Source organism: Meleagris gallopavo, chromosome 5, assembly GCF_905368555.1.
Source record: "Meleagris gallopavo chromosome 5, MGAL_WU_HG_1.1, whole genome shotgun sequence".
Lineage (NCBI taxonomy): Eukaryota > Metazoa > Chordata > Aves > Galliformes > Phasianidae > Meleagris > Meleagris gallopavo.
In genome coordinates this window covers 43,413,394-43,427,631 of record NC_139408.1, presented here as the reverse complement: position 1 = coordinate 43,427,631, position 14,238 = coordinate 43,413,394, and the positions used below count along the sequence as shown (strand labels likewise).

Genomic DNA, 14,238 nt, shown 5'->3' with positions numbered 1-14,238 from the left:
TCTTACATTCCCTGAATGTTGTGGGGTTTTTTTTGTTTTGTTTTGTTTTTTTCCCCAGTAGGTGTTCTGAAAGCATGATTAAGGCATTCAAACAAGAGCAGTTTCTGTGCATAAGTCACTGTTGGTTCCTTTTTGGAAAGAGAGTAGAAGTGGAGGACTCCCAGGGAGAAGGGAGATGTAGGTTTAGTCCTTACTTCCTGGAAAGGTGCCATGTCACACCTGTTGTGTCTCTAGACAGTGCCATGAACACCTGGCTGTAGACTATTCTGTCTGTGCAGCTGCACAAAAATTAATTGAAAACATTTGTTCCAGGAGTTATTCTGTTCTCTGGTGGTAAGTGGTCACAAATCTAGCAGCTGCTGCCCTTTATACAGCAATCACTTACTAAAATGAAATACTAAAAGCCCTGTGTAGGCAGATACTTCTCTTCCTGGCTCTCTCTAACATACGTTAACTATGGCTTATGGCACAGCCATCCCTTTTGCTTTTTCCTAATGGCTAGACATTGTAAGTGATCTCTTCAATGTTTTAGTGTGTTTTTGGTTGCTTTTATATAGTTTCAAAAAACATAATGCTTTCGGTATGCCAGATAGAGACTAAACATAGAAGTTGTGGACCTAAAAATTGGAATCCAGCTCTTGAGTGTATTATTGTGCATTTTTCCGTGTTGTCAAAATGATTGAAATAAAAGATTACAATAAAAATGCTTGTGTTTTTTGGAGTCACTAAAAATAATGACACTTAAAGTACTGCTAACAGCTTTGCAAAAAGCAGGCAACAGTGGATGTATGCTACTTAAGTTACGGCAAAACCTTTTACTCAACTACCCAGCATACTAACCTAATTTTTATTTCAGTAGGAGTGGCAGTTATCTAGCATCATCAATTGCAATCAATTGGTTGACTGCACTTTTGGTAATTTGTTGCTGCCTATTTTTGGTCATGTGTTCATTTATTCTATAAATTAAAAGTTATGCTAACTTTCCCCACAAGATGTCACCAATGAACTCCTTACTGAAGGAAGTGGACCCTAAAAATTTGAATCCCGTTCCTACTTGTTTTTTTTCTAAATCATTTGTTGAAGTTTAACAGAACTCTTATTTAAACATTACTATTGTGTGTTTATTCAAAGAGATTCTAAACTTTTTGCTCTCAAAATTAGACCTTCTGAGACAGGTAGCTATAAATACATGAAAATGTATTTTGCTAGAATATTTTAACTGATCTAAAGCACTGCCATATTTTAACACTCATTCAGCTAGTTAACTGCACGTTCAGACATTTTCAAATGAAAAGATACTGCAGAATAATAGTAATGAGAACATTTTGTTCTCTCAGCTGAAGTTTCATGCCTGGTACTATATGTTACACTTAGACCTAAGCAAAAGCATTCTCTGCTTTGCCTAGGTGTTCAGTGGCCAAGAAGCATCCAGTCCTTTCCCTGACCTAACTCCATCCCTTCACATCAGGACGCCTGTAGCTCAGCATCTGCTGCAGATCAAGATGCCAACAGCAGGGTACCTTGGCATCTGGAGTATGGAAGAGCAGTCTGAGCTCAGAGCTGCTTACAAATTCCAGCCGCTCTCTGGCACATCTTATTAAAGCATTCTAAAAAGAACTCCCTCGTCTATTTGCCCAACTCAGTCTGAAAAAAGCTTTGCAGGCCAAATGGGATATATAGACTTAGGTTAACTGGTCACAGCATGTTTGGCACGTCTGTTCTCCAGAATAGGCTGTACTTTGATTGCAGTAAAAGCTGCCAGCACCTTATCTCTTCCTGTGTGAAATGTTTCAGTGCTGCAAGTATGTGCAGTCTTGTATTCTATAGCATAGATGGAAGAGGTTGCATTCATGAGCACTCGGTCATGCTAAAAAGCAATATAAATACGATCCAAAAGAGTCCACTCTGATTTTTTTTTAGATATACACTCCCTTTTTATTCCTTAAATTTTTCAAAGACTTTTGCCAGTAACCACTTTATCAGCTCCCAATACCATTCTAGAAAGTCAGTATCATCGTTTTTATCAGGTCATTTAGCTTTCTGACTTTGTGCTATTAGTGAATCTTGGCAACATACTAATAAATCAGAATTTTGGTAACATGCTAATCAACGTCTGTCATTCCTTTGTTTCTATCAGAAAAATTGTGAGATCAGATCTTACTGAAAGGATGTATATAATAAGAAAAATGAAAGAGAAATGAATTGGCTTCAGGATAAGTTTTCAAGCTGAATGATGCAAAGTTTTTTTTTGTTTTTTTGGTTTGGTTTTGTTTTGTTTTTTGTTTAGTCTGATTTACCAAATGAACTTGATCAAAAATAGTTTTTAGGAAATACTCCAATCTGAATGCTGAATCAGAAAATTCTTTCCTTGTTTAAAGGAAAAAAAATGTTGGAGGCTGACTCCCCAGAAATTTATTTTGCACATTACACCCTTTCTGTGTAGTTGAGCTCTAGTCTGCATAAATTTCACCATGTTGTTAAATTATATTTTGTTTAAGGTTAGGATCTTGATGAGGATTTTGTTGGGTTCATGTATGTTTTTAGTTTACTTACCAAGGAAGAGCGTGTTTTTCTAAAATTAAAATCAGATCTTTTCTTGCTGAAATAGCACAGATTACGATACTGTAGTATAATATGTACTATTATGAGATCAGTATTTAGTGAAGACACATACTATTGATATAATATGATGTTTGGACATCATACAGAGTTCAGATTTATCACTTCTGTAGAAAACCACTGTTACATCTTCTCTGTTCCAGGTAGAAGTAGATTCAATAATGTCTTCTGTGAGACCAGAAAATTCAGGTAATATGCAAACATCAATCAATCAATGATCTCTACTCCTTTTTCATTCATTAACTTATAAATACATAAAATCTGAAGCCCGATCTCGGAAGAGTTTTGAGAAATTTGATGCAAATTAATGATAAATGAGCTGATCATAACTATTAAAGAGGATTATAGGATTTCATTGAGTTTTGGCATATTTCTAGTGCTTTTATGATAAATTTAGCTTGGAATTCACGTTTGAACTTTTTCTTGCTTCTCAGAGTAGCATTTCTTAATATTATACAGATCAGTGATAGAGAAAAGTAATTAGAAAATGTTGGTGTTCAAGCTGATAAGTGTTGAGAAAGATTTTCATTAAATTTTTCTTTTGATACAATTTCACTGTTCACTTGGGCAAATAGACAAGTCTTACAGCACAGTTCAATAAATATTTCTGTCTGTAGCAACACCCACTTACCTAGTTCTACTTCTTTTGTTTTGTTTTTCTTCTTGTCCTCGACCTTATCAGTGGTGCCAGTACATCTGTTTCTGGGGCTGTGCAGTGAATTGTAGTGGAGAGCTGAGTCATGTGAAAAATAAAACTGTCAAAAATTTGGGTGTTTTTATCATTAAGTTCCCCTATCTCATTTGCCATATAATCCCACTTGTATCAATACATTTGAAGGGTGTTGTAGAGGCTGTCTGTTTATTCTAACTGTGATGTCAAAGCCCATATTCATTAAGCCCTATCCTTAAGAAGATTTTGCTTCCCCCCTCCCTCCTAAGATAAAATCTGTGTATGAATGCCTGAGTGAAAATTAGTGAACGAATGTATGAAGGTAGACTGTGGATCTGTCAATATCTAGATGGTTTGAGTGTTTTTTTTTAAGGTGACCTTTTTTGTGTTGAGATACTCTTGCAACCCATTCAGTAGCTCATAGATTGCCAACTCTCACGATCAATGAAGAGGCGGCACTCTATTGTAGGAGTCATTCTATAAAATGAAGAATGTATACTATAATTTTCTGGGCTCGTAGGTTCCTCTGAAATACCCTGAAAGAGAGAAAAATAAATAGATGGAAATCCTATATTGCTTTCTATGGTTTCATTTTCCTGTTTATCCATTTGAATGGAAAGCTGTTCATGCAGACAACTTTAGTATGTTTTGGCAACCTCTGTTATTAAATAAACTGTGGACATAAAGAGCCTAGCAGTTGAAATCAGCATGTCTTTGTAATTCTGGAAATTGAGACTATAATAGTTCTTAATGTATGATTTTTCAAGAAGTGAGGAAAGAAACACCAGAAATCTGTAAGCCTGGAGTTTGAGATTTGAATTGAGACAGCAGGTGGAGCTGAAGGAGCTGTCCTTTTGAAGCACTGCAGAAAGAGTAGAATGTGAATGAATCAAAAGGAAGAGAAGTGCAGAGCTTTTGTTACGTTATTTGATAAACGTTCCTGCCAGATACTGTCACCTTTTTAAGAAAATTCAGCTCTTAAAAATGAGCATAAGGCATATATTAAACAGTCTTTCTCATGCTCTCTGAATTGATATGTGCTCTCTTTGCAAAATAAAATGTGTATGCTGAAATTTTTCTGTCAGAAATTTTGCATGTTTCATGAGAAGGCCTAAGGTTGTGGGGATGTGTTTTTGTTTCTTAATATTATGGTTTTGTTTGATTTTATAATATATGCTCAGTTAAAACAGAACTTGCAAACAAGGTGTGCATTTTATTTTATTTCATTTCATTTTTCCATTCATTAAAAAGATAAGATAAATATGCAGGTAAGTTCACTGGAGGAATAACCAATTCACATTTAAGCTTAATTTTATTGTGAATCTCATAGGAATCTGTATCAGATTTTATTTCAGAGTTCTGTCCCTGCTGGGAATTATGCCAGATACATTGTTTATGCAGCATCTATGGATCTTTATCCTTGGCATGAAAGTTCTATTGACTTAGAAATGTCCACATTTCGTTCCAGTACAAAGGAAGATGAGATGGCAGATAACTTAGAAGGAAAAATAGAAATAAACTGATGCATTGTTTTCAAGTATAGAAAATACATGAGAAAATTTAAAAGATAGTGAAATGTTTGCATGAGCAAACTTTGAAGACCTTTATTTCCTTTTTTTTCCTGTATTTATATATATAATCCAAATGATTCATAATTATTAGACAGTCATATAAGTTTTTAAGGAGGAAAATAAAACAGTTCTTTTTTTTCAGGAAGATTTATCTGAATTTCTAATTTTTCTAGGTATATTATTTGAAAAGTTTTTAAATCTCATGAGTGCAAAGAAATTTGCACAACTGTTTAGTGATGAAACAAGAGAAATATTCACAGCTTTTGACGTGCAAGGTAAGTTTCTTCTAAATATTTTGAGTATTAATTCTTAAACAATAAGGTAAAGCAGAACACCTGAAGGAAATAAGAGATTAAAGTGTCATGTGTATGAGAACTGCTGAATCACGGCCTGAACCTCTGATTGATCATCTGAGACACAGGTGAAGGCAATTCACCTCTGTCGGAAGGGGTGGAGCCTGGCTCCACCTCTCCTAGACCCATTTAAGAGCTGACTACAGTGGGAAAGGATCTCTTCTGGAGATTCCTCCTCTGGAGTTTCGTAAGCGAGCCCAGGATACAGGTAAGCTATCTATTCTCTTTTGGTATAATAATTGCTTGGCCAAACTTCTGGTATATTTCATAATTATAACATCTGTACATTCATTGATTATGCAGTCATTAATGCTGTCACATGAAGTAAAAAATTAACAAAGTAATAAAAACAGTAATGATATTATTGTAAGTCAGAGACAGTAGACTGCAACATCCTATTCGGAAGCTCTAGTTGTACTATGAGCTCCTACAAGACAAATCTCTAAGCTATTCACTTCACCCTACCTACTAATTCTCACTGCTTCAGATGTCCTGTCCCTGGAGACTTTTGAGGCAAGGCTGGATCAGGCCCTGACAGCGCGATCTATCTGTGGTGTCCCTGTTCATTGCAGGGGAGTTGGACAGGATGGCCTTTCCAACTCTAGTGACTTTATGATTTTTTTGTTACTTCTAGTCATGTGTTTCCACTCATTTATTTATGCTACATATTTTAGAGATTTCTGTCTTTAGTGGCTGTAGATATTTTTTTACATCTCATAATAGATGAAGGAATGGATACCAAAGTAATGTGAATTTTCTCATCTACTCTTTACGAAGTAGATGTAGTGATTCTTTCTTGTTAGAAAACAAAAAGTAAAACGAAGAGTATTGCCTATCATGAAGCTGGAAAAGTTCATCAAGGGGCTCTCTTTAAATAGACATTGAGACTATCTTTTCTGATTTCTTCCTGACCTGAGATAGGACTATGGCCCTTGAAATGAGTGAAAGTGAAACATATGGTAGATCAGATGTTGGGATGATCAGATAAGCATCCAATGCAGCTTTTTGCTCTGAACTAAAAGTAGCTTTTGAAGTGTTATTTTTAGTGAGTTATTTCAAAGGACTTAACTGTTTCAAGTGTTGAGCTTTTGTTTGTCTTGCTATTTGCTGTACGCCATCTGTGATAGCCTGGTTTGAAATGCTTTATTTTCTAGCTGGATCTGGAAGTGAATTCATAGCCTAACTAATCAATTGATATCACACTGGTATGTTTCAGGATCTTCAATAGTATTAAACAAAGTTGTTGTTTTTCTTTTATGGAAGAAAGTTTTTCTGATACATAATGCTTATAATGGCTAAGATGTCAATGGAGATGACAGATTTGGAATGTAATTTCACATATTTTAGAATATATGTTTTCAAAATCTCTCAAGTCTGAAGTTTTCAGTTTAAAATGTCTACTTTTAAAATGAAAAAAATTAAATGAGAGAGTTGTGGATGTTATAGACTTTTGAATAGAGGTCACTATGGTGCAAAGGAACTGTCAGGGTATATATATGCTCATTCAATATAACGTAGCCATTCTAAAATATTTTCCAAATAAAATAACTTAGTGTATAATCAATTCACAGTTCTAAAGTGATAAGCCCTATATGAACATAATTGTATGAAAGTTTTATAAATTTTTGTGTTCTTTTTCTCTTGTCTAATTGTGATTTAAAAGATAGAGGATTCTTGACTTTTGAAGACTTTAAGAAAACCTTCAATTCTGTTCTTCCAAAATTATCTGAAAGAATCATAATTGAAGCCTTCAGGTAAGACTAGTAGAGAAATCCTTATTCAGTCTGGATAGCAGTCTTTTCTTTGTATGTATATTGTTTAATTGAAGTAATTATATTCTGTTGTACAATTGAAGATACAAGCTTCAGCACATTACTGTGTTAATGCTTTTAATAATGAATACAATATGTATAAGCAATATGTATGTAATGTAAAATACATATAATACAATAATATTATTAAATGCAGAAAGTAAATTGTTGACTGAACTGTTTCTCAGGAAGCTTGTAATTATTTACTTTTAAATATTCTTCCTGTAATCACAAAATTTTGTGAGCTTTAGAATTAAAATTAGTGCCCTAGTGAGATCTTTCATAAGGTGAAATTTGCCTGCAGAGTGAAAGGATCAAATTTTGAGAGTGATTTATGGATCATTTAAAAAAAAAATCAATTTCATTTAGCTGTTGTAATTAAATATTATTTCAAAACTATTTTGGTAAACAGTATGTTCCAAAGAATAAAACTTTTTCTATAAACTTTTTCTATATTTTCTGTTTTGAAATAAAAATTTTCTTTTTTGTGAAATGAATGACTTTTTTGGAAGTAGCTCAGTCATTGAAAGAGGTCCTTCAATTTTGGAGGAATGGCATTAGGTACCTTTTTTTTTTTTTTTTCCAAGCCTACTCATGCATCTGTTACTTTGTGTGCTGTTTACGACTATATAGTTGCATGATGAATGTTACCCTTTGTTTGAAAAACAAACAAACATTAACAATCTATATAGTCAACTGCAGCGCTTGGAAGTTCGTTACTTTTGAGGGCTGAATGATTTATTTCATTTGGTAGGGCTCGTATAAACAAGTATCTTCATATTGCTCATTAATAGCAAAAACAAAGTCATATCGCATCATGTAATAAGAATGAGATTGTAGGCAGTTCAAGCCTGAACTTTATAAACGTGCAATAGATTAGGTGGAAATAATCTCTAAGGGATGAGGTATATTTTCTTGAAAACCAAGTGTTTCTGCTATCACTTTTTGGTACACTGCCAAGAAATGAATAGGCTTGAGTGCTTACTTTAAGAACTTTTATGAAGGCCCTAATAACCAATATTTCTGTGAAGTGATTAGAAACTTTCTTGAATATTAAGGCTCTTTATATAAGAAATTCAAATGTAGTTATTGTTAACGTTGTTGTATTTAATATATTCTTTTCATTATTTTTCTTACGTGAAGAATTGTCAAATAAATTCAGACATAGCTTCTATTGTAATATAACTCTGAAAACCTGTGGTCCTTCTTTCTGTGAATGGAATTTCCCATTTTCAAATTTCCAACCATGATCAATTTATTAAATATAGGGAAGGTCAACAGTTGTTATGGTAAACCGTATATCTAGTGGAGAAGACGTGTCGTGATCAACAGCAGATCTGCTGGCAGACTAATCAATAAATATCACAGTCTGACAAATGCAATTTATGATTGTGTATTTATGGATCAGGCTTCAAACCTGAAAACTAAAATAGAAAAAATTGTTTTTCAAGCAGAATTTTGCATGTTTCCTTTGATCTTGAAAGAAAATGTGCAGTACTATTGTGTAATAGCCAGTTCTGAATTAAATGCTTCGGAATTGTAATTTGGAATGAAATTCCTTCTCATTTAATCTAAATTTTAAATTACCTTATAGATACATATAGATACATCTACTATATAGACAGTCCTTTTTGAGTTTCTCTTAATTACTGATGTGTATATATGTTAGTAATTAGTACAGGACATAGAAACCTGGTCTGTAGAGAAGAAAGTTTTTGATGGGGACCCAATATCTATGTGACATTCACTGAGGAGTTTACTTGAACTAATTCTATTCTGATCAACAGTCTGAATAATCCCTAGAAGTTGGAGTGCTTTTGGTGCCCACTGGGAATACAACTTCTTGTTTAATTTCATCTGAAACGAATGTAGTTTGTACACTGTGAACACTCTGATGCTAACCAGTAAGGGGGGGAAGACTGAGGAAAAAGTTTAATAGTTACACTTCAGAGCTTTGTGAAATTCTCTTTAAGAATTTCCTTTAGAAAAGTGTTTTTTCTGTTTGATTATAGAACTTTCACTTTAATGGACTTGTCTACAAGCCGTGTCAGCTACTGATGGAAGGTTCCATGCATTATTTTCCTATACTTTCAATAAAATGAATCTTTAGAGTATAAACTAAGTCTGTGGCTTGTGTCACAAGGCTTTAAAGAAAACGGGAAAGAAGTTAAAGATGTGTAATACTTAACTTATCATACAGAGCAGGGAATTAATTTCTCTTAGGGTGTGATTCTCAACATATACTTTTTCATAAAAATGAAAGCAGGGGCATTTTAGCTATGCAGGACTCAGGGAAGGAGAACATCAGTAACAGGTGGTATTAAAAAAGAACTCTACTGGAGTTGTTCAGGTCAAGTAGATTTGATTTATAGGTATCCAGAATGCTCATAATGAGAAATCCATATATCTTACACTGATTTTAATGAATATAAGGCTTGAAAATGAAATGCTTGTATTTATCATTCATGTATTTTATGAATACTAAAGCAGTCTTAAAACTTCTTTATATAATATAATAAAGAGCTAAAGAATAATGGATTATTTTCCTATCTTACCTGTATAACTGTTAATTTAAAATCTTGTTATGGCTAAAAGGAGACCAGATACATAAAGCCAAATTCCGTTGTTAATAAACTGAAATCTTAGCAGTCAAAGAAAAACTACTAATATAAATCTAAAGCTTACATAAAAATAAAATACAGAATACTGTATTAAAGAGAAGTCTCAAAGTTAAATACATCACACACCCACACCCTTTGTAATGTCTACTCCTTTCTGGTGTTATTCCAAGTCTTTCACTACCCATCTCATGTGCTTTTGTGACAGGTTCCAGGTGGACAGGGTTGGGTGAATTGCCATTATCCTGTCTTGAGGAGTTTGGAATTCATGTGGATGAGTTCTTTTCTCTCACTCTTACCATCCAGTCATTTTAATACATCTCCTGACAAACTTTTTGCATTTTCCCTTTCTTCATTTGTCTGCAAACCCATGTTGTATTCAAATTTATTATATGTGGCACATATTATGTTTTAGATACTTGTTCTTTGCTCTCTTTAGTGCTGAATTTTTACAGTCCTCTGTCTGCATTTCTCTGACTCTTGGTGAGTTGTTTATAATCGTGGTCCTTCAGTGTTAGCCTGTGCCCTGCATCTTAACGTTCCATGCTGTGCTCTTCTGCTCTGAGTAGTGTGTATTATTTTGGAAGGTCTCTGCTGCGAAGTCAGGTTGGTATTTCCCTACACCATTATCATAAACTTATAAATATTTAATTTTACATAGTTTTAAATAGACTGAAATAACAAGAATTTATTCTATGTTTGTGCTGTATAAATACAAGAAGAACAAATTAGGTATACTATCCTGACCCTTAAAAGAACTGATGTTAGAGATAAAGCAAGTAAAAAGTTTCAAGCAGGGCAGGCAACCTTGGAGAATGTCAGAAGAGTTTCATTTTTCAGACTTTGTGAACTCAGTACATGAGTATGTGACCTGTTACTGTACTATATTTATTGCAATGCTGGGCTATGAAACACGCTTAACACTGTATAACGTTAAAAGATGTAATGAATTAGTATGACTTGGTAATCGAGCTTCAGGTTGGGATGGTAAGTGCTCTATTTTATGGAAAATACAAAAAATACTTCAGTAATGTTTCTAAGTATAGTAAGCAATTATTACAAATTTCAGTAATATACTGCAATTGTTGCTGAAGTTTTACAAAATGTAGGTGAATTTCAGTTTATCTTGATTTTTATTAACTGACTATAATCTTGCATCAATTTTAAATTAACAGTAGTGTAGTGTTTCTTGGCTTTGAGCTAATACTGCATTTCTATGGGACTTAATTCTCACGTGCCCAGTATTCACTTTATTAAAGTACCATTGTACAGTGAAAACTCAACATTCTTGAGCTGCAGAAGTACCTGCAAAGGTAAGTGATGCGGTGATATGGGATGATATGTTCTTTCATAATGGGGCTCTTTTTGATGCTTAACAGAGAAAAGAATTTCTTTATAATAACACTGTTGTTGTGAATTTAGCAACGTTGATATGAAATGTGACACATCCTTTGAAGTAATAATTTGTGATAAATTGCTGTCTGTAAGTGAGCATGTTGTCTTTAAAACTAGATTGAAATTCTAAAAAAAAATATTTAAGTAATGTGAGTATGAATTAGAATTATACCATATTATTAATTGAAACTGGTAAGGAAATATTTCTTAGCTTTATCATCTGTTTAGAGAAAATAGGTGTTTGCATGGTAAATCCTGACTATGATAATGGAAATGGTAACAGAAATGAGCTGAAAACCAATTGTATGTGAATGTGAGTGAATCTCTAAATGATGAAAAATGTCCTAAAGCCCAAAAATGGGCAGAAGAGTCTCATTCAGTTTTTAAAGCTAGCAAGCATAAATTGGATCTAAAGGAAGAAATGAAGGCATTCATGATCAATGTTTTACACTGCTGTATTCTTAGATTGATAGGATGACTGACACCAGAGGTATACTAGTACTCTTATATGTATTGGTACTTTCCATACAAAAAAATGACCTAATTGTTGTGTTTTTCTTTCATGTAATTATCTAATAATGAAAAAAATAACCTGGTTTTCAGAGCAAACCCATGGAGGAAATCTTAGGCTCTTTTATGCAAGTTTGATTTATAGACATACACTGCAGAGCACAGTGAATATGAAACATTCATTTTCCTATGGCTAGTTGCCATGGAAACATAGTACACAGTACAATGTCATTCCAGCTCTGGTGATGCCTGCAGTAGTTTATTCCTTTATTGTTCTTGTTTTTTAAGCAACTGTCTTGCAGCCTTTCATATTATCACACATCACCTGTACAAATCTTTTTCTTTACCTCTCGAGAGCCATTTCTACTAGAAAAGAAATTTTTTTGGTCAACCCATGCATATCTGTATGCAGACTTTTTTTTTCAATTCATTGGTTAAAACCTTGTTCCATATCCACAACTAATTAACAGTTGATTTAGAACTTGTAAAAGAAGATGGTAAGCTAGACTGAAGATCAAGGTGTGAAAGACCTGACTCTGCATCTCTGTAGTCTTTTATCAGGGAGTGGAGTTAAGACGACTTTTCTATAATCAGTATGTCATTCCAGGAAGACATGAAGTAAGAATAAGCCACCAGATTCTCTTGCTTGTCGTTTACTGGTACTTATGGAGTGAAGGCAATCCAACAGCTGTCATAAAGAGCAGAATCTGAAAGGGAAAAAAATAATCGGAAGATGTTGTCTTGTATCTCATTCAGAAGAACAGAGCTTAAAGGATAAGACCTAATATTTATAACAGCACAGCAGTAGTGTGTGTTTGTGTGCAGAAATCCCACTTTGTAAGTAACTAGTAGAAAGAGGAAATGCTCGTCTCAGGAGGGAGAATTACTTTATATGAAGCAATTCGTTTAATTATTTCTCTCAAGAATTTTTCTTGGACTATATATGATCTGCGTGTCTCCGTTACAAAGTTTTTCCTTAACAGGATGCAGAAGTCTGCTTTTTCAAAACTATATGTCTGAATGGGCTAACTAAAGCAGAAGAGACCCTAAAAGTTGATATATATTTTAGGTAATTATTAATAATGTTTTGATTTGTATTCCTATCTATAAACAACATCAGAAAAAACAGTTTTGTAATGCTAGTTGAACCTGGCCAGCAGCTAAGCACCCACTCTGTGATTCGGGTGTTCCCCTTGCAGTGGGATGGGATAGAAAATTAGAGGAGCAAAATCAAAAAAAACTTCTTGGTTGAGATAAAGACACTTTAATGAGTGAAGCAAAGCTGTGTCTGCAAGCAGAGCAAAATAAGGTATTCATTTGCTGCTTTCTACCAGCAGGCACATTGGAAGTAGGGCCTCAGCATACCACATGGTACAGAATATCCCTTCGGTCATTTTCAGTCAGCTGTGTCCTCTCCCAGCTGCTTGCCCACCTCCAGACTTCACACAAGGCAGGCAGAGTGGGGAAAAAGGAAGTCTGGATGCTCTACAAGCACTGCTCAGCAATTACATTCATGGGATTGCAACTTATTAAAATGTACTAATACCACAGTGGGTGCTTAGCTGGTCATATCCTCAGGGCTCTGTTTTAAGACAGTTTCTTTCAGACAGGATAAAGCTGTGACATATAATAAAAAAATATTGAAGTATGTCAGCTATAAAATAGACCAAATTCACAATGTGAAAGATTTTAATGAATAACAACTGAGACAATAGCAGCACAGATATCTTTTGCCTCACCTGCTAACACGCCTCAACTGTGAAACAGTTCTTTTAGCAGGAGCTCGTATTTATTCAATTTGCTGATTATTTTTAATTGCATTGGATGATAGAAACCAGCAAAAAGACTGACCCTACCAAACTCATTTCAGATAAACTACTGAATCACCATTAGATTACAGAAATTCTAGTTAATTTTCAAGCACTTCTATCCTATAGGCAAAAATGTTCCTTAAGCTCTGAGTGTACTTTTTATTAAAAGTGGATTTTTCTCCAGTGTTAAGAATAAGAGATTTTTACCAAAGTAAATGGCATTTTTTTATTTGAAATATGCCGACAGACTGAAAAACAGGTGTTTTCTTTTTCTTTTTAACTTTAATCAATAGTAGGTAATGTAAGCAGCAACAAATTTGCAGCAAGAAAGTGTTTGCAAAGTCTAGGGACCCTTTATGGTAGAAAAAACTGTGACAGAATTCTGCAGCATAAAAATGCTGCAGTGTCAAAATGTTAGCTAGTTTTCTTTGGCTTTAGATGTTCTTTTTCTTGCTGCGTTTTGAGAAAACTAATCAACATCGAAATTGCTGCAGAGTTGAAAAGTTTTTGTGTAGCTACATGGTGACAGAACTTAATAGCAAGAAATACCTAAACTCAGTGCTTGTTTTCAATGTAACAGGCCAAGTTATATTTTGATTTAACAAATGCTAACATGTGAATTGATGGTACTTACAGTGTGTTATGTAGTTGCAGAGTGACTCTTTATTTAATCTTCAATATTTTGTTTAAATTAACAATAACATGTTAATATTTTAATAATTTAATTAATAGTAAATAGTTAAATGAATATTAATTTAATATTAATAAAAATAAAATAGCATTGAAATAACTGTTAGCAACCACTATATTTCTAAATTTGGCTAGGTTGTATTAGTCTTCATGATCAAGCTTTGTAAGAAGTTATGTGATTTATTTTTTT

The 14,238-nt window shown here is 33.8% G+C and overlaps 1 protein-coding gene across 5 annotated transcripts in view; it reads left to right on the top strand.

The window, feature by feature from the left end:
* Positions 1-14,238, top strand: part of EFCAB11 (EF-hand calcium binding domain 11) — a 60,890-nt gene that overhangs the window by 2,651 nt on the left and 44,001 nt on the right. For 3 of the 5 annotated variants that reach the window (XR_014883729.1, XM_085225485.1, XM_085225486.1), the window contains exons 3-5: positions 2,763-2,808; positions 5,034-5,135; positions 6,877-6,967. Coding sequence is in view for 4 of the 5 variants with exons in the window: in XM_085225485.1 (XP_085081611.1) it covers positions 2,763-2,808; positions 5,034-5,135; positions 6,877-6,967 (239 nt within the window). In the remaining variant the exon portion in view is untranslated. Of the gene's footprint in view, positions 1-2,762; positions 2,809-5,033; positions 5,136-6,876; positions 6,968-8,292; positions 14,036-14,238 lie in introns of those variants that run through there. The other 2 variants (XM_085225487.1, XM_085225488.1) reach the window with 2 other exon arrangements.